The 26,048-nt window shown below is 39.0% G+C and overlaps 1 protein-coding gene across 13 annotated transcripts in view; it reads right to left on the bottom strand.

Moving 5' to 3' along the window:
* Positions 1 to 26,048, bottom strand: part of LOC127581994 (rap guanine nucleotide exchange factor 1-like) — a 149,671-nt gene that overhangs the window by 89,675 nt on the left and 33,948 nt on the right. For all 13 annotated transcript variants that reach the window (XM_052036882.1, XM_052036884.1, XM_052036885.1 and 10 more), the window contains exons 2-3: positions 10,395 to 10,537; positions 8,336 to 8,514 (exon numbers count right to left, since the gene is read on the bottom strand). In XM_052036882.1, coding sequence (XP_051892842.1) covers positions 8,336 to 8,514; positions 10,395 to 10,537 — 322 coding nt within the window. The remainder of the gene's footprint in view (positions 1 to 8,335; positions 8,515 to 10,394; positions 10,538 to 26,048) is intronic.

Genomic DNA, 26,048 nt, shown 5'->3' with positions numbered 1-26,048 from the left:
TCAAAAGGAAAATGAAGCTGAGATTCTGGATGGGCTGAAAAATGATCAAGGTCCTGGGAAAAATAAATCCCTTTAGTAGCTAACTGGTCCAAATGGGATGTATCTAAGATTATTGAGGAAAATAAGCAAAGAAATTGTACAAGTCCTGATCATAATCTTCTAAACATCTATAGATTCAAGATGAGGACTGGAAAATTACTTTTAAAAAATGTAATAATAAGCCCAATAACTACAGGCCAGACAGTTTAACCTCCGTGTTGGGAAAGTTCTAGAAGCAAAAATCAGGGACAGAATTAGCAGTCACTTGGATACAGAGAATGCAAGCAAATGAGACGGAAGTAACTTTGGAGTTTTTGGTGAACAGATGAGTTCAATGTGGCATTGATGGATTTCCAAAAGGTGTTTCACCAAATGACAGATCAGAGGCTTGTTATCAAGGCAAAGGCCATGGAATAATAGGGTCTGTGGCAGCATGGATGGAAAATTTGCTAGACAGCAGGATACGGTAGTAGTCAAAGCTTGTTTTTCCTTACTAGAGGGAAATGAACAGTAGAATTTCACACAGGTCAATGCTAAGTGTAGGATAGAAAGAGACATGGAGATATATAGAGACTGGTGGAACAGGCAGATGGGTCATAGATGAAATTTAATGCTGAGAAATATAAAATGTTACATTTTGGTACAAAGAATGAGAAGAAGCAATATAACTCAGAGGATACAATTCTAAACAGCATCCAAGAGCCAAGGGATCTTGAGACATGTGTGCATTGTCCATTAAGTGGCAGGGCAGGTTGAAAATGTAGTTAAGAGAAGCACGAGATCCTGGGCTCTATAAACAGAGACATAGAATAGGAGTCTCAAATATTAATTTCCCATTCTTATTCATGTCTCTGCAGGCTATCAAACCCGTTTATTTCTTTGTGTCAATTCATCCTTGTTTTGGCAATTGATGCACGCAGATAAGGGGCATTTTAAATTTGTTTTTTTTTAAACCGCTCTAATTCCATTTGGAAGTGCATATTTTTTATACTGTATAATTTTTGTAATATACTGGTTATCGTTCTCCATATCACTACCTTTCAATATTACCTTGCCCTTCCTCTAACTCTCACCGCTAACTATTTTAGTGTAAGATCCTAACTATTCAATCAAACATCCAGCCTGATTCAAGTGAAACAATCCCAACAGAACATTTCTATATTCTCAAACCTGTACCAGTACCCCATGAATGGGAAGCCATTTCTCCTATCCCCAATCTTTCAAGTCATGCATTCAGCTCTTTGATCTTATTGATGTATAATCACTTCGTATGTTGTCTGGATACCAATCCAAAGATCATTCTTTTTAATTTAGACCTTAAATGGTCAAACTTCCTTAGCAGAATCTTTTAATCCCACCTGCACCATCACTATCAATGTGGATAGCAATTAATGCCTCATTCCCATCCCATTCCAAGTTCCTATTTGAACAGACAATACAGCCTTCTGGACTCAAGCTCATCAATGTGGAGAACGGAAACTATGCTCCAAACTATACTGTGCCCCACCATTCCTACATTCCTCCTTTACAATCTACCAATCTCCCATTGCTCCCAGTTAGCTCATTCTCCTGAAGTTCCTGCTCTCATCCCCACAGGCTACAACCTGGGAATGGGCTACTTTAGATCTGGTCAAGGTAACGAGACAGGATTTATGAACGATGTGATAGGAAGATTCACTGGCGAACAACAATCTTAACCTAATGGAATTTCATATTTAGTTTTAGAGTGAGAAATCTGGGATAGAAATTATAACCTTAAATAAAAATCAATTACAAAAGGTATGAAGCTGACCTGATAAATGCAGTAAGCATTGGTGTGCATTTAAGGAAATTAAGAAAATTACATTTAAGGAAATATTTCATAATTCTCAACAAATAAAAGATTCTACAGAAAGGATCTTAAGGAAATTAAAAATAGTACCAAACCAAAAGAATAGACAATCAGAACAATACTGCAAAGATTAGAGTTGGGCCAGAAAAGGATGACGAGAAAAAGAGAAAATGAGCACAAACTATCAAGAAATACCCAAAACAGATAGTAAGAGTTTTGTTTTACAAGAACATTAAAATGAATTGAGTAAATAAACTAAAACATTTGTTCCTCAGGGGATAGAAATGGGGAATTATTAATGGGAAGTGACAGAAACTTTGAACAAATATCTTGTATATCTTTACAGTAAAAGATACTAAAAGCACCCCAATTACAATAATAATCTTCATATTGATCAGGAAAATATAATCGAAGTTGGCCTCAATAAAAGAGGTCAGAATCAGAATTATTATCACTGACTTGTATGTTGCGAAATTTGTTGTTTTGTGGCAGCAGTACAGTGCAAAGATGTACTACTATAAATTACAAAATAAATAAATTGTGCACAAAAAAAGGAATAATGAAGTAATGTTCATGGGTTCGTGGACTGTTCAAAAATCTGACAACAGAGGAGAGAAGCTGTTCCTAAATCGTTGAGTGTGGGGCTTTAGGCTCCTGTACCTCCTCTTCAATGGTAGTAATGAGAAGAGGGCATGTCCTGGATGGTGAGGGTCCTTAGTGACGGATGCTGCCTTCTTGAAGACGTCCTCGATGGTGGGGAGGGTTGTGCCTGTGATGGAGCTGGCTTGGCTAAGTCTACAACCCTCTGCAGCCTTTTGTGATCCTGTGCATTGGAGCCTCCACACTGGGCTGTGATGCAACTAGTCAGAATGCTCTCCACCGTACATCTATAGAAATTTGCAAGAGTCTTTGGTGACATACCAAATCTTCTCAAGTTCCTAACAAAGTAGAGCTGCTGCTGTCCCTCCTTTGTGATTGCATCAATGTGTTGGGCACAGGATAGATCCTTCAAGACGTTAACACCCAGGAACTTGAAGCTGCTCACCCTTTCCACCGCTGACCCCTCAGTGATGACAGGTGTGTTCTCTCCTGACTTCCCCTTCCTGAAGTCCACAATCAATTCCTTGGTTTTGCTGACACTGAGTGCGAGGTTGTTGTGGTGACACCACTCAACCAGCCAAACTATCTCACTCCTGTACGCTTCCTCATCGCCAGCGGAGATTTTACCAACAGTGGTGTCATCTGCAAATTTATAGATGGCGTTTGAGCTGCGCTTAGCCACACAATCATGAGTGTAGAGAAAGTAGAGTAATGGGCTAAGCATGCATCCTTGAGGTGCGCCTGTGTTGACTGTCAGCGAGGAGGAGATGTCATTACCCATACGCATTGACTGTGGTCTCCCGATAAGGAAGTCGAGGACCCAGTTGCAGAGGGATGTACAGAGGCCCAGGTTTTAAAGCTTACTGATTAATACTGAGGGGATGATGGCATTGAACACTGAGCTGTAATCAATAAACAGCAGCCTGATGTATGATTTGCTGTTGTCTAGGTGCTCCAAAGCAGTGTTGAGAGCCAGTGAGATTGCATCCACTGTACACCTGTTGTGGTGGTAGGTGAACTGCAGTGGGTCCAAGTCCTTGCTCAGGCAGGAGTTAATTCTAGCCATAACCAAACTTTCAAAGCACTTCATCACAGTAGATGTGGGTGCTACCAGGCGACAGTCATTGAAGCAGCTCACCCTGCTCTTCTTGGGCACCGGTACGATTGCTGTCTTTTTGAAGCGGTTGGGAACCTCGCACCAAAAGGGTAGGTGGAACTCAAAACAATTATTACCGTAGTGGCACCAGGAAGCTAATTTGACTAAAGGCCAAAGTCCACTGGTCCTGATGGCCTGCATTCTAGGATCTTCAAATAAATGGCTGAAGATATAGTATCTACATTGGCAACGATCTTCCAAAATGTCCCTATTCTGAAAATGTCCCAGTAAACTGGAAAACCACAAATCTAATTTCCGTATTTAAGGACGGAAAAACCAGTACATTGCAGCTCACATCACCTAACGGGCATCATTGGGAAAACATTGGAATTCATTATTTAGAAAGTAGCAGCAGGGCACTTGGATATCATAATTCAATCAAGCAGAGTCAAATACTTAAATGGAAAGCTTGCTAGGCAAATTTAAAGTTCTTAAGGATGTAATAAACAGGCTGGGTAAAGGGGAAATCAGAAATATCGTGCATCTGGATTTCCAGAAGACATTCACAGATAAAGGCTACTGCACAACAGAAACAATCATGGCATTGGAGGTAACATAGTGTGATTAGAGGGTTGGCAAACTAACAGAAAACTGAGCCAGAATAAATGGGCTCTCAGACTGGCCAGTACAACATACCAAAGTATATTTAAAGGTACAAAGTAGGAGCAGAAGGCCACTTAGCCACTTGAGCTTGCACTACCATTTAATAAGGTCATGGCTGATCCAAATGCGATTTCAATTCCTCACTCCTTTCTACCCCTAGTAACCTTTCCCCTCTTTGCTTATCAAGCAGCAATCTACATCTGCTTTAAAAATATTCAAAGAGTCTGCTTCCATCATAACTCAAGAATGCTCCAAAGACTCAGGGCAAAATTAAGTGTTTTGTTGGTCTTAAATGGAAGACCCCTTATTTTTAAATATTGACTTTGGTTCTAAATTCTCCCACAAGAAGAAACATCCAATCTGTCAAAGCCCCTCAGGATCTGATGCTTCAATCAAGTACACTCTCATTCTAAATTCCTGCTCTTTTGTCTTAAATACACTCCATGACCTTGCCCTCTAGTGCATGTCACAGGGATCAGGACTGAAGCTTCAACTATTTGCAACGTACATTACCGACTCAGATGAAGGAACCAAGTGCATTATAGTCAAATTTGCTGACAATACAAAGCTAAAAAGTTGAGAATATACGTAGTCTGCAAAAGATATAGATATGCTAAGTGACTTGGCAAAAACTGGCAGATGGACATGTGCTGCTCACTCCAGCAGGAGGAATAGAAAAGCAAAATATTGATTGAATGGAGAAATAACTACAGAATACTATACAGTGAGGCAGTTCAGAACCAGTCTACTATATTGATTCCTGGGGATTGTCTTTGAGGAAAGGTGGAAAAGGCTGGGCCAAAGCTCAGAGTTTAGAGGAATAAGAAACAAAATTCCATGGCATTTTAACAGGATCAAAGTTAAAAAGGATGTCTCTCCTTGTGAAAGGATCTAGAACTGGGGGGGCATAGTTTCGGAATAAGAGGTTGCCCATTAGACAGGGATCAGAAGGAATTTATTCTCTATCCTGAGGTATAGAGATCGAGTCACTGAACATACTCAAGATCGAGATTTTGCTTTTTAGATTATTTGGGTTTGGAGAAGGTTGGAAGGGGGTTATCAAGAGTTAAAAGGAATAGGCAGGAAAATGGAGTCAAGGCCAGCATTAGATCAGCCACCATCTTAGTGCAACAGGAATGATATGGTCTATTCTTATTCCTAAATCTTATGTTCACATGAAACAGCCGTGTGTCAATTACCATCTTTCTCTGCAAAATAAGTCATAGACTAAAGCTTTATCTGTAGCAGTTCTAAACCAATTGTAATTTCCCTGATGCAACAGTAAAATACTCAGAAGTGTGTCTACTTGTAGCTAGTTATATTAAATAAGTGCTCCATGACTTAGATTGTGAAGTGAAAATTCTTAGTTCTGTAAGAATCAGGGAAGTGGGTTAATTTAAGTGGAAGTATTTTGCTGTTAAAACTATAAAGGACAAATGATAATTTGTCTTCCATAGACAAATTATAATTTGTCTTCAGCTTTAAAATGCATAGGAATATAGGTAGGCTATCGAGCACTCAAGATTGTTCAACCATAATTTTTAAAATCATGGCCACATTGCACCTCAATTAATTTACCAGACTTGCTACATAGTCTTTCATATATTTATCTAACACTTCAACTAAGCCAACACCCATCCCCTAACCCAATTTCAAAGACTTAAATATAACAGCATAACCCACCATGTACTTAACAGTTTAACTTCCCACACCCACCAAACCAAGATGCTAAATTATTAGCTATTAACATGCATAAGCATATTTTTATCCACAAGAAATTAGTGAGAACTTTAAACTATGTGATTATTAGCATAATTTGCCCGTTTATGTCATATAACCTCAAAATAAACATTTTAGCACCAATATTAAAATAGCAGCTAGAGAAAAATTAGACAGAAATAAAAACTGAACATTGTGGAAATGCTCAGTTTAGAAAGAGAAATAAAGTAAATGTTTCAGGTCTATGAGCTTCCATCATGTGTTTAAACCAACATCTGAACACATTAATTAATAACAGTTTGATTACATCTCAGTGGTTGAAACTGTAGACATCTTACAAATAGGATCCTTACATTTAGTTCAGAAGGAGACCTGCATTCCAATTGTCTCTATCACGTGACCCCTATTCCTAGAAAGGAAATGGTTTTCAAATGCAGTGTTGCATCTGTCTCTTCAATTTTTGCTCTAAACAGAAATGAAGAATATATCAACTGACTAGTAAATGAAGCTTTGGCTTTTGCTTAACAAAATATTGGCTCCTTGTTCTTTCTTTGAAAACCATCCAGGGGACCAAAATACAAAATGCCAAGCCTATGAGGTGAAAACAATCAAGAATACCAAAACAGTACACGTGGTCATAGAAATACTGTATTGGTTTCAGTTGGATTTCTAACTCTTATTTTGATACTGTGCTGTTGTCACATCAGAAAAATCATAATACTCTGTTTGACAGGCAACATCCTTAAACAAATGCTACCCTATAGTACAAATTCCCCGCCAGTCATCTTCTGCACCTTACTATCCTAATACCAAAATCATTGAGTGCTTTCTCCAATTTGGATTTTACTTACCTGACTCAAGTTATTTTAAATTAATTTTATTACATGCTGCCAGACATAAAAAGAACATCTCACATGTGAAGGGTACAACTTGCTGGAAATGCATCATAGTTAAAGTTCATGCTGTGGAAGGCAAGATGGTCTTAACTATAAACCAAGTACCATTACCTTTAAGTGCTAATCACACTCTCACACATCAGTGACACTGCAGAATATTTCTGCCAGTCAATCAAAGACCCAAAAAAAGTAGCAAGCCTATTTCAGTCTTCTTCTTTAAATCACCTTGTGTTCAGCCAAACCAATGCACCAGTTGCCAAACCAGGCTTCCCAAAGTCAGAGGTTATACTGTATTTCTCTACGCTTTCACATCCATCTTATTTTGGTTGCTGTGTAAGAATAAAGCTTTTTTTTAAAAAAAAATCAGCCAGGATCAACCTGGTAACCAAGGACACAATAAGAACTCTCTAATATGCATCAGTTTAGAGATTTCTCCTTACAGGAAAACTCAACCTACTAGGTTAAAAGTGAAATTATTTCATGTTGGTGAGCTCTGACTGATCAAGGTTACAGCAAACAGTGAAAAAACTATTTATTAAAATGTAACATGGCACAACATGCTTGCTGTATTAAAAGGAGCTCAAACATGCTTGCTACATTAAAAGGAGCTCAGGAAATATTATTGTTGCTTTCCTAAGATTAACAGGTATAAGTGGTTAAAAAAAGTACTATTTTATATTTCAATTTCTTCTCAAAGGGAGAGTAGATGGTACAATGCAAGGGAGAGATAAACTGGAGAGTAGTTATCGTCTTTAGATGAAGCAGAGTTGGAGCATGGGCTATGTTATACTGGAACAAGCAAGTAATTTGGTTTCTAGTTGTATATAAAGGCACGGTAGCATAGTGGTTAGCACAATGCTTTACAGCGCCAGCGACCCGGGTTCAAATCTGGCCACTGTCTGTAAGGAGTTTGTATGTTCTCCCCTTGTCTGTGTGGGTTTCCTCCTGGTGCTCCGGTTTCCTCCCACATTCCAAAAATGTACAGGTTAGGAAGTTATGGGCATGCTATGTTGGCGCCGGAAGCATGGCCACACTTGCGGGCTGCTCCCCAAAATCACTACGCAAAAGATGTATTTTACTGTGTTTCGATGTACATGTGACTAATAAAGATCTTATCTTAATATTATCTTCAAATAGCAGAACCATAATAGCTTCACAATACCACAGAAATATCAACTGGGATATTATTTAGATGCTTACCTACTGATTGGAAACTATAATTATGTAATTATGAAAGGCAATGTTAACAAAAAAATTCTACCATGAAGTGAACACGGGAATTTACAATGGAAATGTTGATAAAAGTTTATCCCATTTAGCGCTGCCTCGTAGAGCACAGATTTGCTTGGTCCTCCAGGCTAAACACCTCTGTACTCATCCGCCATGAATTGCTGTGCTGAGAACATAGCACAAATCCCTGCTTTCCCCTGACATTCTTGTGGCAATGAGTTCCCATGGCTCAATTCCTGAAGTTACGGAACTTTTATTTACCTCTGTTGAATGCGTGGGTCCACTTGTACTAATGGCAAGATGGCTTCTAGGACTTTGCTGGCTGATCCTGGCAACATCTCCAGTACTTTTTTATCAATTACCATTTTATCCACAATGGTTTTAAAATATCGCAGTGCACTGACCACTTCCTTTTCTTGCTCCTCTAGCCGGTTTAAAGTCTGCAAAAGACAGATTGAAAGAAAATTAGAATAATAAATTTCAGAAACAGCGGTAACTATGAAAGTACCATGGATGAAAAAGTGGAGGAACAACCCACTCATATTTTACTCAGATTTTAATGATGGTGTGAAATCAAAAGTGATGGGGGGAAAAAAAAATCAATGGTTTTTGGTTAAAAGCATTATTTCTCACATACAAATAACCTAAATTACTCGCAAGCAATGAAGTAACTGGATTCGCATGCCTTCAGTGAAATGGTGCCTTGTTGGTACCAGTTATCTTGTTGCATGCGAGTAATATAGGTTATTTGTAAACCAGGTTTTAAGGCAGGTAAGATTAGAGTGCTGCCATGAAATTGGCTTCTGATTAGTTTCCAGCATGGCTGCAGAGGTTATCCGCAGGAGTGAGATGAAATACATTTCCTACTGGTGGTCAGAATCACCTTGGATGTTGTTGAAATGGTACTTAAGCAGACCTAAATTAATTGCAGCTAAATCCAAGTAGAAAATAAACAAACACAACCATGAACAATTTGCAATATAAAATTTCCAAATTGCTGCAGACTGAAAATTGTGTTACTGCAACAATGCAAGTGCAAGTTGATGGAAACCTGAAGACCGACTGGTACTGAACTTTTAAAGGGGAAAACTAGTAGGACTGGTGCCCACAACAACTGTTAAATTGACCCACTGAAGACAAGATCTTATCCGAGTCCACATCCTGACAGGTCACAGACAGACTTTTTGGTTGATAATCTTTTCTGCTTGATTAACTTGTATTTCTGATAGGCACTTATCTGTATGTCACTAAAAAAAAAATTTTCTGCACATCTGTGTGTCTTTAGCACCTAAAAACAATTTTTTAGTTATACAGTGTACACCCCCCCCCCCATGTCATGAAGGAGCTACACTCCTAGAAAACTGTCCCTGTCCCAATTTTCCATAATGTGAACCTTCCTCCCTCACCTCTACTGAATAACACATTATAAATGGAGATGCACTCCTACAAGAAGTTTTTCTCTCAATGGTAATGCCCCCCTTGTGCGCAGTCTGTAGGAAGGGAATTCTGATTATATTGTAAACAGAAGAGAAAGTATTGTTGTTTTTATCAACTAGAAAAAGATGTTACATTGTTTGATAAAGTGTTGTCGTACAAGTATCGATAGAAGAGATTGCCTTGTCAGTTTCAAAAGCAAATCCCTTGAGTGGCCTCTCAGTATGAACCAGCAGCCTACGATAGTTGTCTTTGATAAATCAGTTCAGTTCTTGGTATACATTTTGCTTATTTTCCCTCCATACAAGTTCCACTGGAGCAAATTTTTATTCCATATCTCTAATATTTTGGTAGTGATTTGTGAATTTAAGGGCGAATTTCCATTACTTGAACAGCCGTTACACAGGGGTACATTGTGTTTTCTGTCAACACTGGGATTCAAATTCCGTAGAGGTTTTCAAATCAGAATCAGCAACACATTCTCCAATCAATGGACCAATTAGCTGATTTCCTTGTTATCTCAGCTGAACTTCACATCAGTTCTGCCACAATAATCACACACTTGCATAAAGAAAGTGAACCTGGCAAAGACAATGAACGTAGCAGTCAAGTCTATCAGTAACAGGAAATGCCTTGCTGCTGACTAAATAAAATGGCAGTCTCAATGGCAAAACCTGAATTAGATGAAATAAAAAGCCCGTACCACATAAACATGAAGCTAAATTTAGAATACTCTTAACATTTCTGGAAAAACAATTTGATAATCTTGGATTGTGCCAACAGAATGCGAGGAGCTCATCTTTAATATGCACACCCTGTAACTTAAAGTTAAAATTTAAAAGTAGGCAACCCTTCCTCTGCAAAATGCAGAAAATGAGAAACCGACCTTGTTTGGAGGCTTTTCTGTAGTGGTTTTAACAGTTGTTTCCACTGGTTTTCCCTTTTTTGAGGGAGTTCGTTTTATTTTTGGTGAATGAAATTTGTCTTTTAACTTCATGGTGAACGAGCTCAGATGGGAGCGTTGGGAATCTGGAAGAAAAAGGAACACAATTAAACAAAAGGTATCCCACAAAATACAGTTAACTTTAAGATATCTTGACCCAAGGTTAAAATATAGATTAAAAAAGGAAAAAAAATCCATTGATCTACCATTCTATTATAATAGAATAAAGGAACCCAATCATTATTTTCTGGGTCCTGATTCAGGAGAAAGCCCAAATATCCTCAGTCAAGACTTATGCAATGAACAGACTGAATTCTGCAATGTCTAGTGGTCAGAAATCTAAGCCATTAGTACTGCAGTCAGTGTGTAATACAGCTAGAAATGTTTGAAAATACCAAGTGATTTTCTAATTGCAGATCACTCTTTTCATTTCTTCCTCCACCTTTATGCATGGTGTTTGTACACCAGTAGTGCAATTGTCTAAATGGATCAACGCAGCACTTGGTGTTTAAACAGTCAGGAATAAAAAAGAGGCTGTCTGTTGCAGTTTTCATTTCTGGAGGCATAAGTCACATTCCATGGTAGCTTTATATACCCAGTGTAATGAAAGTACACCGAGAGGCAGTACCTCAAATCATCCAAATCCAATACTAAAATTATTCTGGAGATCAATGAGGTGGATTAAGCTTGGACTAATTGCCTGTTACTTACAAATCAACACATCAAAAGATTTTGCAACAGGTCTGAAGGTAACCCAAGGAGGAGTTTACCCATACTGTAGGACAACATTGTTCTTTAAAAGGAAGATCACTGCAAGAATTGGTTGTAAAACATCCAAGTAGATCTTAAATTAAATTTAAAAAGATTGATCCATAGCAGATGAACGGTAGCTTAACGCTTTACAGCGCCAGAGACCTGGGTTCAAATCCAGCCGCTGTCTGTAAGGAGTTTGTACATTCTCCCCGTGTCTGTGTGGGTTTCCTCCAGGTGCTCCAGTTTCCTCCCACATTCCAAAGACGTGCAGGTTAGGAAGTTGCGGGCATGCTATGTTGGTGCCGGCAGTGTGCCAACACTTGCGGGCTGCCCCCCAAAATCACTATGCAAAAGATGTATTTCACTGTGTGTTTCGATGTACATATGACTAATAAAGATCTTACCTTATCTTAAACGGCAGATCAAGAAATGACCGAGAGTCAACAGGGAAGATATTAAAATTGATTAAAATTTTAAAACTGCCTGTTACTTTAGGTGGTTTTGAAAATGTTGAAGGACATAAACACCACTTGCTTCTCCAAGTAATTCAGCACAAATCTTAAGTTTATCTTATCCTTCAGTCAGTTTTCCATTAATTTTGTAGGATTGTCTAGTCTTGGCTGCCTTGTACGATACATTTATAGCCATGCAAAATTACAATGCAGAAGAGGATATTACAGAAGTCTCTCACACAATTTTATCCAAATTTTCACCCGAAACAAGGCAAATTATCAGTTTCGAAATTAAGCTCAGTGGCAAGCAGTTTCAGTTTGCAGCTAACCACAAAGAATGGGTTGCACGTATAACAAATGTAACTTGGACAGTTCACATGAGAGAGTATCAAGGCTCTATTGGAAAACTCTAGGCTGATCCTATAATTTATAACCAAGGCTCCCATTCTAGCACAGTGTTGCAAGCATGCTAAAATTCCTGAGGTACCATCTTTCCATTCAAACATTAAACAGACATCCTCCTATTTACTTTCATAAAATTTTACAGCATTATCTCAAGAGGAGACCTTTCAGTGCAATTGCCAACATTTCTCCAAACATTCATCATGAAAGTTACCCAAACACCATTTCTCAGATGCAGAGTAAAATTCCAACTACAGCACACTTTTACTTCAATTATCAATCAGGATATATTTCTAAATATTAGAGTGCTAACTGAATCAACTGTAAAAGCGGTCATCATACCATCATGTATATGGAGGTATGCTACTGACAGATTTATTTTTCTACGTATGAATGATAAATGAGTGCTTTGTTGAGAATACACATACAGGATTTAAAAAGTGAACATCAAATGAGATTAAACACGAAATACAAAATGACAAAAATGAACTCATGAATACAGAGTAGCAGGAGTAGGAGACAAAGTGGACAGGGAAACTGAGGGATGAGGCAAACTGTGGTTCATCCTACCAAGATGGGCCAAGTTATAATACATCCTTTTTGAAGAGATTCAGAGTTAACTGTTGTCCACTTCTTCTACTCACAAAGCATTTCTCTGTAGTAGGAGATAATGTTGAACACAGTTCTCTTTACTGAGGAGCTACACTGCCAGTCTGTCATTCTCAGAAACACTCCAATCACTTCTTGACCTTTGTAATGCCTTCCATTAAAATGTGCTGAGCTTCTTTTAACCGGAATCTCCATTGTTTCAGTATCATCAACCTCAACATGAACATGGCACTCTTCCAACTCTTGCAGTTCCTCTTTAGGTTGGATGTACTTATGAGACCGTGGCAAGCCTGCCAAATTGTCTGCTTCAACTTCTTACGGTCTCATTTAGGTGGTACGCTGATCGCCACTTATAATCACTTGGTCCCCTTCCTCAACAATGTCACGTACCTCAGGCCTACATGCAAATACTGATGACTTCCACCCAGGATGCACAGATGTTATCAATGGCCTACATGGTGTTGCATGACCTTCAGAATTCCCTTATTTTGACCATTTGTTGCTTCAACCAGCTGTTTGAAGGTGCATCAAAGGGAGCATGCCTTGTAACTGAATATGACATCCTGGTCCTGGGAGGTTTCTGTGGATGGCCTGGATCATCGTTAATCCTTAATGCTTGTAAAGTTATTTTCCTCACAGTAAAGTTTCACTGCTGGACAAAAATATGAAATGAACCACTACTGTAAAGCCATCTTGTTTGACTTCCAGATTATAGGCAGTTGCTCTTTAGCAAATCCATTCACTCTCAGATTTTCTGCATAGTCGACAAGCATGGGGTAAGGCGGCATATTACAACACCCCTTCCCAAAAAAGGCCCATCTTGTTTACATTGAAGATGAGACTATGATGGTTTGGAGCATGCAGGGGTGTCCTCAGGCTGCTGCCAATCAGTACTTATTGCTTCACTGATGGGAAAGCAGTGCAACTTACTGCTGAAAACTGGAGGAACCATTCTCTGCTGGCCATAAATGCCTTTTTCATGGATCTTTCATGGATGGAGTTACAAGTGGGTAAAAATGCTCCTGGCCTTCTCCATGATCATGTTGTCTTAAAAGGTGGTGTGTTTGAACTTTCACCAAATGCAAAAGCTGTTCTCCATCTTCTCCAACAACCTGGTCCTTGTATGAGTTAAAGCGAGACCACCATCAGTCAAATGCTACAAACTTATATAGTCCGGATCCTCAAACTACTTTGATCAGGATGGGTACGTCGAGCATGCAGGCTGGACTAATTCACTTTTAAGCTGATGTTTTAATGATTTATTCTCTTTATGTCCTTTTTCCTTTGAAAAGAATTTCCCTCTCTTTTCTGTTCCCCCCCCCCCCAAAAACCTGCCCTCCCACCAGCCAAGAGTGCTCTAACAAATCACAGCTCTGCAGTGTAGTGCTTAGCTGGATACTGATGTAGAATCACTTAAGCTAACTTCAGAATATTAGCCCAAGCCACCAACATGTACTTTTGGCCACCCTTAAGATGTAATGCAAATTACAGAAATTTTTGCAACGTGGGTTCTGATCCTGACTCATTTTTATTTTTACAGGTGCAGTTACTGCATCAATTCTTCAAACAGCCAAAGAGGCAAAAGTACAATTATGCGATTTAGTTTCAGTTAAACATTCCACCAACCAGAACAAAACTCGGATAAACAAAGTCGAAATACCAAAAACTACTGAAACTATCTGCCACTTTCTTCCACAACTCTAATCATTTGAGGTCCTGACCCCATCATGCATGCTTTTTGGAATTAATTTCTCATTAAACATGCTGATCCAAATTTGCTTTCCAAATGCAAAACTAACTTAAAGCAAAATGATATTTAGATTTTCTGATCAAGGTCAAAGAACTAAAACATTAACTGTTTCTCTCTCCACAGTTCTTTGGTTTTTGAAAAGGATTTTCAAAATCTGAGGATTTTGCCCTCCCACTTCCCCTCTGGAAATGAGACTGAAGAGTTAACAGATTGAAATCTTTATGATTATGAAAAAGTTGAGATGCAATGATGATGCTTCCAACTGATGGTACAACCTACAGGGTGGGTACAAGCTGGACGGTATTCAATCCAACAGGGTAATTTGGGACAACTGTACCCAGACAATAAATATAATATGGAACTCAAGAGCACAAGTAGTAGAGGAGATTAGCATACATGTTCCAGGGGAAGCTAAATTAGCCAAAAGGAGAATGGGTCAGGAGAATATGCTCAACTTAACATGGGACACAAGCACCTAATGTGACCTGTGATCTGAAAAGTCTCATCTCTGGACAAAAAACACAGCAATATTCACAGTCTATAAGAATTGGCTAATAGAAGTCACAATCAGATAATTCAATCTTCACACCATTAAAAGATATGAATCATCACTAAACAGAGGCCACTATATTTTAGATGTGATAAAGTCCATGCAAGTGATGCCCTAGTTACAAAAGGCACTCAACCAGTTCTTCTGCACATCAGAAACCACAAAAATGTCAGTGCCTGGTTATCCATTTGCAGTAAAATTAGAAGACTGGTGTTACAGTCATCTGGAACACTGTGCTGCAACACCATATTGCATAATCCAAAGGACAATTCAAACTAGCAGTGCCCCATGGTCAGTCTGTACCCTAAACTGCCAGTAAACAATGTCACAGTTAGCTTGCTGCCAACATGATCAAACTGAACTGATCATGATCTCTAATAATTAAATGTTGAATTGGATATATGTGGAGACGATGCTTCCACTTGTGGGGAAAACCAGAACTGGGGTCAATAAAGACAAGCATTATTCATACATGCAATAGGGAATTCAACAGAACTTGCTACATCCAGAGTGCTTAGAATATGAAACCAAAAGTAATGAAGTAACTAGCATAGTAGCAGTCACCAGCAAAGTTTCGTTCCAAAGAAGACTATCGGAACAAGGGAGAAAGAAATTAGAAAGATACACTGACAGGCACTCCTCAATCATCTCTGTACTCCTCACGAAATGCTGGAGGAACTCAGCAAATCAGGCGGCATCTATGGAGGGAAATAAACAGTCGATGTTTCCAGTCGAGACCCTTCATCAGGGCTTTACTTGTATCTCTGTATTATTGTTGATTTCTTGACTTCACAGATGTCTAACTAGGGACTGCTCATTTCATGTTTTGTCATATGTAGAACTTCAAGCTTCTTTTACAGCTATGTGCAACTCTGCTTTGGCAACAGAATTTGCATTTTGCACACATTACTCTCAAACTGTTACTTGGGAAAAGATTGCAATTAACAGGAGCTGCACAGCTAGTCCTAACATATTGGGTATCACAAGACAGATGCAGTGAATCAACAACTGCAACACCACCTATGAATCACACCACTAAAGCTTACTACAGCATCCCTAAGTAAAACAGAAAGATGCAAAATTATCCTTCAAACATTAATCTACAGAAGTAGGTAGCTTTCATCATACCACAGCAGAACAACTGTAGAGCAGCAAGATCTTTGTATGTTATTAAACCTGTCTATAGTCCATCTACAATGACCCAAAATACTCAACTGTGTATTTAAAAACCATACAAGATCGACGAGTACAGAATATGGGTAAATTGTACAAAAAGAAAGTAGATGCCAAGAAAAAAATACTACAAAGCATTTGCATCTGCACCAATATTTGGTTGATGTACCCAAACCTGACTGGATGCAAGCACATTCATTTTTACTCATAGGTATTTTCTACCTACCACAAACCGATAAGGAATGGAATCTAAGGTAATGGACTCAAAATTTAAGAAAACAGTAAAATAGCTAGTGATTTTAATCTGCACATAACTTATATTACAACTTCTCTCTATTTCAAAATATGGCTATAGAATAACCTCATAAATGGCAGCTGAAATATAGTTCAGCAATAGATTTCCCCTTGCCCCTTATGGTTTACCAAAATGAGTGTGATTAAAAAAAATACATGTCAACATTGCAAAGAACTATGAATGAGATGAAAACACAAATTCATAAGCAAAGGGGTGGGCAGAATAGTAAGTAAAAGGAATAATTAAAATTTATTGTTGCACAGATTTAAAATTAGACTTCCCCCAACCCTTCCCCCACACCACACCCCCATCACCAATGATCAGTTCTGAAACTTACATTGAAGATGGCTTCCCTATTCAACACGCTAGTCTAAATTAATCAAACTTCCATGATGGAGTATGGGAAATCCAGCAGTAATTCAGGATTTCCAGTCCCGAGCAGTTTGATCTTCCAGTCCCATTTATCAGAAGCTGGATGTCCCTTTGGTTTTTGTTGGAGCCACTCCTCCTCTCAAGCTTTCAAAACACCTATGCTTAGAATTCAATTGCACACTGCTAATCTCTCCCACTCTCCCCACCCCCATTTAAGACAACTAAAGATAATTTCTGCTCCTTTCCCACCAATGCCACTCACTCCTGTGGTTCTGTGCAGTCTTGCATAACTCAAAAATTCAACCAGCCATTTCATGCAGTCATCAAGGACACAGGGGTTAATGTCATTCAGCGTGTGACATACCTTTTAAACATGGCAGTGGAACTTGGAGCATGTGCTGGGGAAGCTGTTTACCATTTTCCCAAGACAACTTGATTTTCACACAATGAATTTGGCGACCTGCAGGTTCATACCTTAGAGAGAACCCTCTCTTACTAAGATGACCTTAACCCCTACGCCTTCAACAAAATGCCCTGTCACTCCTGATCCTTCCCAATTTCCCATCCATAACCTCCTAGCAAAGCACATCATGTACTTTCTGATTCAGTGAAGTGACGATAGGCATAGACAGACATCACCTTAATAGCACATTTCAAAAGTCAGATTTTAGGGAGAAAGTAGTAAAGTTCAAAAATGTGGTTGTAAAGATAGAGGACAGCAACACTGAAAAATACCCAAAGCATCACAAAAACTATGATCTTAGTAATTTAGGGAGAAATGAAACAGCTTATAAAATTTCAAAATGTAGAATAGTGAATTTTCTTCTGGGTTCCCAAATATCTCATCTTATACTTAAAGACAGAGGTGCAGGCCATTCAGCCCACAGGGTCCATGCTGGTTGCCCAGGGAGTAATATCTTTAGTTCCATTGCCCCTCTCCTTATTTCTATATACCCCTGCAACCTATCTGCTCTCACACATGCCCATCAGATCCCCTTTGATTCTCTCTGCCATTAACCTACACTAAGGGATAATTTACAACAACCAATAAACTACCACCATGGTTTTGGAATGAAGGAGGATACCAGAACACACAAAGGAAACCCACCAAGTCACAGGGAGAATATGCACACGCCACACAGATCAAGGTCAGGATTAAGCCTAGGTCCCCAGAGCTATGAGCAAGCAGCACTAACCCTGCTTCACCTGCACTTTGCTTGAGGGATGATCTGATCCTAAGCTACTACTAAAGCAACTATAACTTATTTATCTACAGGAACAAGTGCACACCAGGACTCTTGCTGACTGGGAAATTGAACCCAATACCATCGGAAGCCAATCTCAAAGGCGGCACAGTAATGTGACTTGTGGAGCCACTGCCTCAGTGCCAGAGACCTAGCTTCAATCCTGATGTCGGGTGCTGTCTGTGTGGACTTCCTCCAGGTGCTACAGTTTCCTCCTACATCCCTAAGAAATGTGGATTAGTTGGTTAATTGGCCACAATAAATTGCACCCAAGGTGAGTGGTAGAATTGGACGGGGGCGGGTGGGGGTGGAGAGGGAAAGAGTTGAAAAGAACGTGAGGAGTATAAAAGCAGGATTATTGTTTTGTGTATAAAAAATGGTCGGTGCAGACTTGATGGGCCAAAGAGCCAGTTTCTGTGCTGTATCTCTGTCTCTGTGACATACTGCAGATAATAATTCAGTAAAAGCAAAGCAACTACATCTGCATCTCCACCTTGTTATTTTATTGCTATTTCCAGGCCCTTAAAAAATGCAGCCATAATTTCACAAACACTTTACTCTTATTAATGGAAGGCACTATACATTTTAAATATTGATCCTTGAAAATAGGGGGTTAAAATACTTCCTCTAGACTCTACACAATTGTGGTAGGTTATAATTATCTTAACATGCTTTTACCTGCCATTGTGCTCAAGGCCATTTGTCTTGCTTCCCCAGAAGCAAGATTTCTTTTTAATTACCTCAACTGCATCATTACTCTTTATTTCTCTGGCAGAAATATGAAAGTTTTGCATAGGCTTCTGAAATAGTTGGCCGGGTTTTGAAGTCACAATATCTTTTGAATGCCAAATGTGCCTTCTCTTTTACATGTTCCATTGTTTCAAATATTGGATAATCTTTGCACTAAGAAACCACGTCACTAGAGATTAAGTTACCTCTGTAATTACAGTGCAAGTGGAACACTGCACAGAAGATACAAAGGCACCATTTTATAGTAACAGCTTTTAATGAAATTTGAAACCAATTACTTCTATGACAATCTTATCCACTAGCTACACAGCTGTGTTGTTAACAACTGCAAATCAAACCAATAAAGATTACCTTGAAATACAAAAACATTTGCTAATAGAATACCAATTCTTCTTTGTAAAATGTCACAATTAATTTGAGAGTAACTTGCTTCTCTTACCAACTAAACAGATCCACACTCCTAACTTCAGTGAAGTGAAAGATTAGAGAGTTTAGAGATACTATAATATAATAATGAAAAAAAAATCTTTGAGGGTGATAGGAAATATTTTTTAAAAATCCATCAACCCAGTCATTGCTGAATTCTTGATCCTACTGCACTTAAAGCTTGAAATCTTTGCCCTTGCTATGCCTTAAACTCTTCCTTGTTCCAAGTCCGCCCAGTTAGTATCCTGTTTTGTACCCATCCAAAATCGTGGTTTTACTCCAACTCCTTCCGTAAACTAGCCGACTTAAAAATTTCACTTGCAAAATAGAGATAGAGAGAGGAAAAAAAAAGGAGAGATAAAGATAGAAACAGTCAATAGCATGGGGGGGGGGGGGGGAAGAGAGAGAGAGAGAGAGAGAGAGAGAGAGAGAGAGAGACTATAATAGTGAAGTGGAGAAAGTACATGGAATTTTTTGTAACAGTTATTCATCTTTTACAATAGCTTTTTGAAACTCTTAACCCAAACCTTAAAAAAATTGGTATTCAGTAGGCAAAGTAATATTGATTTCTTTACTCCAAGTTACACCTTCAGTCAACAATAGCAAGTCCATTAATGAAATGCAACCCCTTTCAAGTTTTACAGATTTTACACCCAGGTGCAAAATATTTAAGTTTATTCTCAAATATACAAATCCTTGCTGCACCTACATGAGAAAAAATGCCTTTCTATTTCACTGTAAGAATACAACAAACTTTCAGAATTAGCCAGGATTCCAAATATATCTCTTTACACAGCACACAGCTTAGACATTTCATGTCTTGGGGGGGGGGGGGGGGGGTGGGGAGCTTTTCAAAAGCAATTTGTCACCAGAATTAACCTGCTAAAAAGCTTTCCCTGGATGGACAAAAGTTCCATTGCCTTCCCACATCTACACCATCACCACCCTACATGACTTATTCTCCCACCCACACCCCCATCCTTATCCCTACACAGCTGCAATTAACCCTGCCAAAAAACTTGAAATACACTCAACTAAGGAGCGACATGAAACTTGTTAAATGAAATATAATGGCAATTATTTCCTGCCAATAAAAAATCAAAAGGTAGGCAATTCTCCCCAACCCATGAACAGAAGTAACCATTTAATTAGGCAATTAAGGGCAGGTAAATTTATTCTAACTATTAAAATATGAAGCAACCAATTTCTTTAATTGCCACCCAAATAAAAAGTCTATTTCAGCACAGTGGAAGCATCCACTTTCAATTCTTTTGATGATGAACACAAAGTTCAGTTAAAGATAGCAGTTTGCATGAATAGGTTTGGGGGGAAAAGATTCTGATACCTATGACTTTTCCTTCTCTTAATCAAGTCTCCTTCACATCCCAAAATCAAATACTTTTTATTTAGGAAACAATCACAGGACGTGTGATTACTGATAAAACCAACATTTGTTTCCTAATCAAGACTGCCTAAATTGGCACCAAGTAGCCCTTTGAATTGTTGCAATCTGTGTGAAGAAGTATTTCCGATATTCTTGGGTTAGGAATGCGAGGATTTTGATCCAGTGACTAACAAACAATGATACTATTCCAAGCGAAGATGATATCTGACAGGTTCACAGTAGCTGACATTGGCTACAGTCCACCCCCGCGTTACAGGCATTTAGGTAACAGAAATTCACCTTTATAGCATTTATATATCACTATCCAAAAATTTGAGATACAAAATAAAATTCACTCTCGTGGAATTTATATGGGGGAAAAAGTAAATAAACAAGACTTTTTTCAACTCGCGTTTCTTGACACATATGTAGATGACGCTGCTTCAGGTTACAGAAAAGCACAGTACGGACCATTTTCTAGGAGCGCAACCCCCCTGGGATTGCCTGTATTTGCAATGTGGTGATATCACCATATGTCTACAGGTCTCATCCTCTCAGATGACAGCAATCATATGTTTTAAAAGGTACCATGGAAGTCAGCTGGGCAAGTTGCTGAAGCTACTTGAACCTGCAGAAGGAGTAAAGCTTTAATGTAGTGTGCCAGTCACTTGAACTGCTTTATCCCAGATGGCTTTTTTGAGCATTGTTCCAGCTGCACTCATTCAGCAAGTAATTTTCAAACAGTAAATTAAAACAAAAAACATCTGCAGATGCTGGAAATCTGAAATAAACAGAAAACACTGGAAACGTTCAGCTGGTCTCACAGCATCTGTGAAACAGAGGTACAGTTTCAGGTCCAAGACTCTTCATCAGAAGCAGAGCTTTCCAACACACTGCTGGCTTGTGGCCTGAAGGTGAATGTACTCACCTGGCACTACAAGGTAAGGAATGATAAGATAAAATCTTTATTAGTCACATGTACATCAAAACACACAGTGAAATGCATTTTTAGCATAGTGTTCTGGGGGCAGCCCACAAGTGTCGCTACGCTTCTGGCGCCAACATAACATGCCCACAACTTCCTAACCTGTACGTCTTTGGAATGTGGGAGGAAACTAGAGCACCCGGAGGAAACCCACGCAGACATGGGGAGAACATACAAATTCCTTACAGACAGCGGCGGGAATTGAACCCGGTTCGCTGGCGCTGTAAAGCATTACGCTAACCGCTACACTACCCAGGTATGATAAAGGAATGGCAATTTATTTCCAAGTCAGAATGGGATGAGACTTGGAGAATATGCAGAAGGCAAGATTCCCATGGACCTGCTGCCTTTCATGGATCACCCTTCGCAATTTCCACTAATTCCAACAAGATTCCACCAGTAGACATATTCCACCTCAAAGGGATCATTCCCAACATAATGCCCTAGTCCATTCTTGTCCCCCTCCAAACTCCCCATCTTAAGGCACTTTTGCTATCACAGGAAATGCAACACATACCCTTACACGTCTTCCTTTCCCACCATCCAAGGATACAAGCAGTCTTTGCAAGTGAAGCACTTGCAGCAGGAACTTTAACCACTGACCTGCTTTTGTAGCAAAATAAACTGCTGAAAGAATTCAGCAGGTCAAGCAGCATCTGAAGGCAAAGGGATAGTCACTGCTTTGGGTTGAGACCCTGCATCAGGACAGAGTCTAGATGGAAGATAGCCAGTACACAGAAGTGAGGGAGGGTGATAAAGAGGCTGGTAGGTACATGGTAGTGGTGGTGGCAGAGGAGGAGAGTATTGAGATAGAGGCTGGTAGGTGATAGATAGAAACAGAAGAACAAAAATTAAACAGACTTTAGCCAGGTGGGTGAAGGGTAAAGACAGAGGATGGTAGTGGATCCACATAAGGAAGGGATGATGGGCAGATGGATCCAGGTGGGTAGGTGATAAGAAAGGCGAACCAAGGTGAAGAAACCGAAGTAGATAGGTAGATGGGTGATGGGCAGCTCAGAGGCCAGTGTGTTGCCCACAAAGCCACAACAGTCATGCTTTATGTGGTTGTGCCTCAATACTTTGCTTAATAACTCACCTCAGGAATATTTTGCTGCCATATGGTAAACAATGGTAAAGTGGAAGTCATGGTTCAGGAAGGAGGAAGACACATCAGAGGCAACCGTATGAACCAACTATGACAGGATCAGAAGGACTAAGAGACTGCAATGGTGGTTGTGAATTGAAGTAAGTTCTATCAAAGTGATGTGAACTGGAAGCAGAATCAGAGCGGATGAGGAGTTGCTTTGCAGAGATAATAAAGTAGGAAAGAAGCTGTGATGAGGAAATTGATATGGAACTTGCATGGGCAATAGAAGATGAGCATTCAAAAGGAGACCAGAGTCGTGCTACAAGGTGTACAAGACAGGTCACTGAGAAATTGGGAACAGTGAAGATGGAGATTTGGTGATCAGGGCCTCATTACTGTGACAGTTTGGTCTTGGTGATGGAAAGTACTGAGTAGTTTAAGTAATAGATAAGGAGTTATAACCCATAAGCCTAATTTCCAATTGACTATAATGTCAATACACTTGATAATAAACTGCTTAATTACAATTGAACTAATTCTGGAAGATATGACAGAATGACAACCAATGATTCTAGGGGTAAGCAGGACTGATGAATGGAACTAGCAAATTTACAAAATTACCTCAACTGGATGAGGTCAGATAGCGAGTTAAATGAGGTACAAAATAAGCCATAACTTAACTGAACGACTCAAGAGCCAAATGGCCCAGCCCTGTTAATCTGCTGTCCTTTATTTCTAGGAACATGTAATAAGTGTGCAGTTTGTGTAAAAAAAACTTGAAGTTGAATTCCTTGAAACAAGGACATCTCATGTGATGAAAGAAAAAGTAGCTTTACCACAATGCAGGCATCCAGTTTAGATGGCAGAGAGAGAGAAAAAAAATCAAGGCTGCTGTTAAGTCAATTCCAAGAAATAATCAATAATCAAAACAAAAATCAATGGAACAGAACTTTAAAAATGATTCCAAAACATTTATGTGAAAAACTTCTGTAACTACAACATATTCTTTGTGAATTATAGAGAAGATTTTCCTGCAAGACAACTCTTTAAATAATGAAATACACCAAATTACTGAGGATGTCTTAAATTTAACTGGACTGAAGCTACAGCACTGAAGGACCATAATGGAGGGCTATTTTAAAATTCAGTGGTGCACAGACTGCCAAAGAGTAGCATAATTATTTATTGAGATTGCCACAATGCCAGCCTGTTCAGTTTCATTTACTCTCATCTAATTTCACTTTGGACTGGAATCCTAAAGTTGCCAATCCCTTTGCAAGGTTGGCAGTGGTGGAAAATAGATCACCATCTTACCATTGCAATTGCATTGTTCAGCAAGAGACGCCAATGTCTGTGATCACTTTTGTAATGCTTATTACCACACTGAAGGTGGTTATTCAGCCCATCAGGTCCATGCCAGCTCTTAGAATAGCAAATCTATCAGTCCCATTCTCTTTTCCCCTGTAATTCTGCAATTTACTATCCAACATGCCAATCAACTTTGGTTCTTTTTGCCACTTTAACTGTACTTAAGGGTAAATTAAAGTAGCCAATTAACATACCATCATATCTTTGTGATGTGGGAGGAAACCAGAGCACCCGGCAGAAACCCGCATGATCACAAGAAGAACATGCAAACTCCAAACAGACAGCATCCAAGGTCAGAATCAAATCCAAGTCTCTGTAGTTACGAGACAGCTGTGCCACCATGCTTTCCCACCATATTAAATTTACTCATTCTAAAGAAAACTACTGAGACACATGCCAGTTTTTTTAGTTCAAATTTGTTTTACATCTGACACAGCTTTATTACGACCAGGCTCAAGCAAAAAAATAGTAATAATCACATTTCTTTTTTTTAAATTTGAAGTGCTCCATTAAGATCTATGCAACAGAAAACAAAATTCACAATGGTAATAAAGTAATATTCTAGTATTAAAACAAAATAATCATGATACTCAATTAGCTCATAAATGCTATTCATGATATTCACAAAGTTAAAAGCTGCAATCTTGCCATGGGAAGGGGTGGGGGGGAGAAATCATATGGTTGGACATCTTCCTTTAAATCAGAGGGGCAGCATCCTGCTTCTACACATTTACAACCAGCACCATGCAGGCATGCGGCAGAATTCATTTTCCCTTTTATACTTGTATCACTAGCTGACACAACCAATACAAATACATTTCTTTTCCTGGACTTTTCCTCAGTTTAAAGGTGAAATGTCTGCTTTAATAACTCACCCAGGAAGAGGCAAGACTGCCTCAATGAGGGAACCAGGTGCAAACAGCCAATTCTAACAATTTAAGCTTTCTATTTGTAACCCTATAAACTCACCAGTTCAACATGTTAGGGTCAATTAATGTAAAGTTGGTTTAGAAAAATGAAAACTAATTTACAGTTTTTAGTACTGAACAATACAAAACTATTGACTTAAAGTTCTACTTTATCATCCATCTGAAATTTTCTGCGATTATTCTTTTCTAACTAAGTTTACCTATTTCTCTTCCACGAGGAAATACACAGCAGCAGCCACGAAGATTATGAGCAGAGAATCAAGAATCTAAGAGTTTCTTACACATACTTTGCATATTACTGGCAGAACTCAAACACTGAAAAAATCCAGTCATTAAGCTAACCAATAGAATTAATAAATTTCTCCTCCTTGTTGCCTGCAGCAAGTTAACAGCAAATGGTCAGTACTTGTAGTTCTCCACACTTTCACTGATGCGCAATTAGTAAATCTTACCAACCAGATTTTATTTTGCCACTTTCAAACAGCTGCTGTATCAGGTGACTACAATATATACACAGCCAAAGCGCATTTTATTTTGGCACTCTGTCAAAATAACTAATTATTTTCAAACATATGAAAGAGCAGGAGTCAGCCACTGAGCCCCTCAAGCCTGCTATGCCATTTAATAAGATCATGGCTGATCTCGCTGCAACTTCAATTCTGCATTTCTGTCTATCCTCAGTAACCTGCATAGAAAAATCCTGCCTTATATTTGTCTTAAACGGGCAACCCTTATTTTTAAATAGGGGCACCAAGTTCTAGATTGTCTTTCCTCATGTGGGACATTCTCCACTTCCACCCTGTCAAGACCCCGTAAGATCTTGTACATTGTAATAAAGTACCCTCTTATCTGTCTAAACTCCAGTGAATACAAGCCTGCCAACCTTTCCATTCTAGGTATTAGACTAGTAAACCTTTGCACTGTTTTCAATGCATTGAAGTCCTTCCACAGTACATCAGGTGTGTTCTCAACAATGCCTTACGTAACTGTGTAGTATAACCTCCCTAGTTTTGTATTCAATTCCCCCAGCAGTGAACAAAATTCTGTTGGATTTCCCAATTTCTCACT

Source organism: Pristis pectinata, chromosome 23 (genome assembly GCF_009764475.1).
Source record: "Pristis pectinata isolate sPriPec2 chromosome 23, sPriPec2.1.pri, whole genome shotgun sequence".
Classification (NCBI taxonomy): Eukaryota; Metazoa; Chordata; class Chondrichthyes; order Rhinopristiformes; family Pristidae; genus Pristis; species Pristis pectinata.
This window is presented reverse-complemented; position numbering and strand designations above follow the sequence as displayed.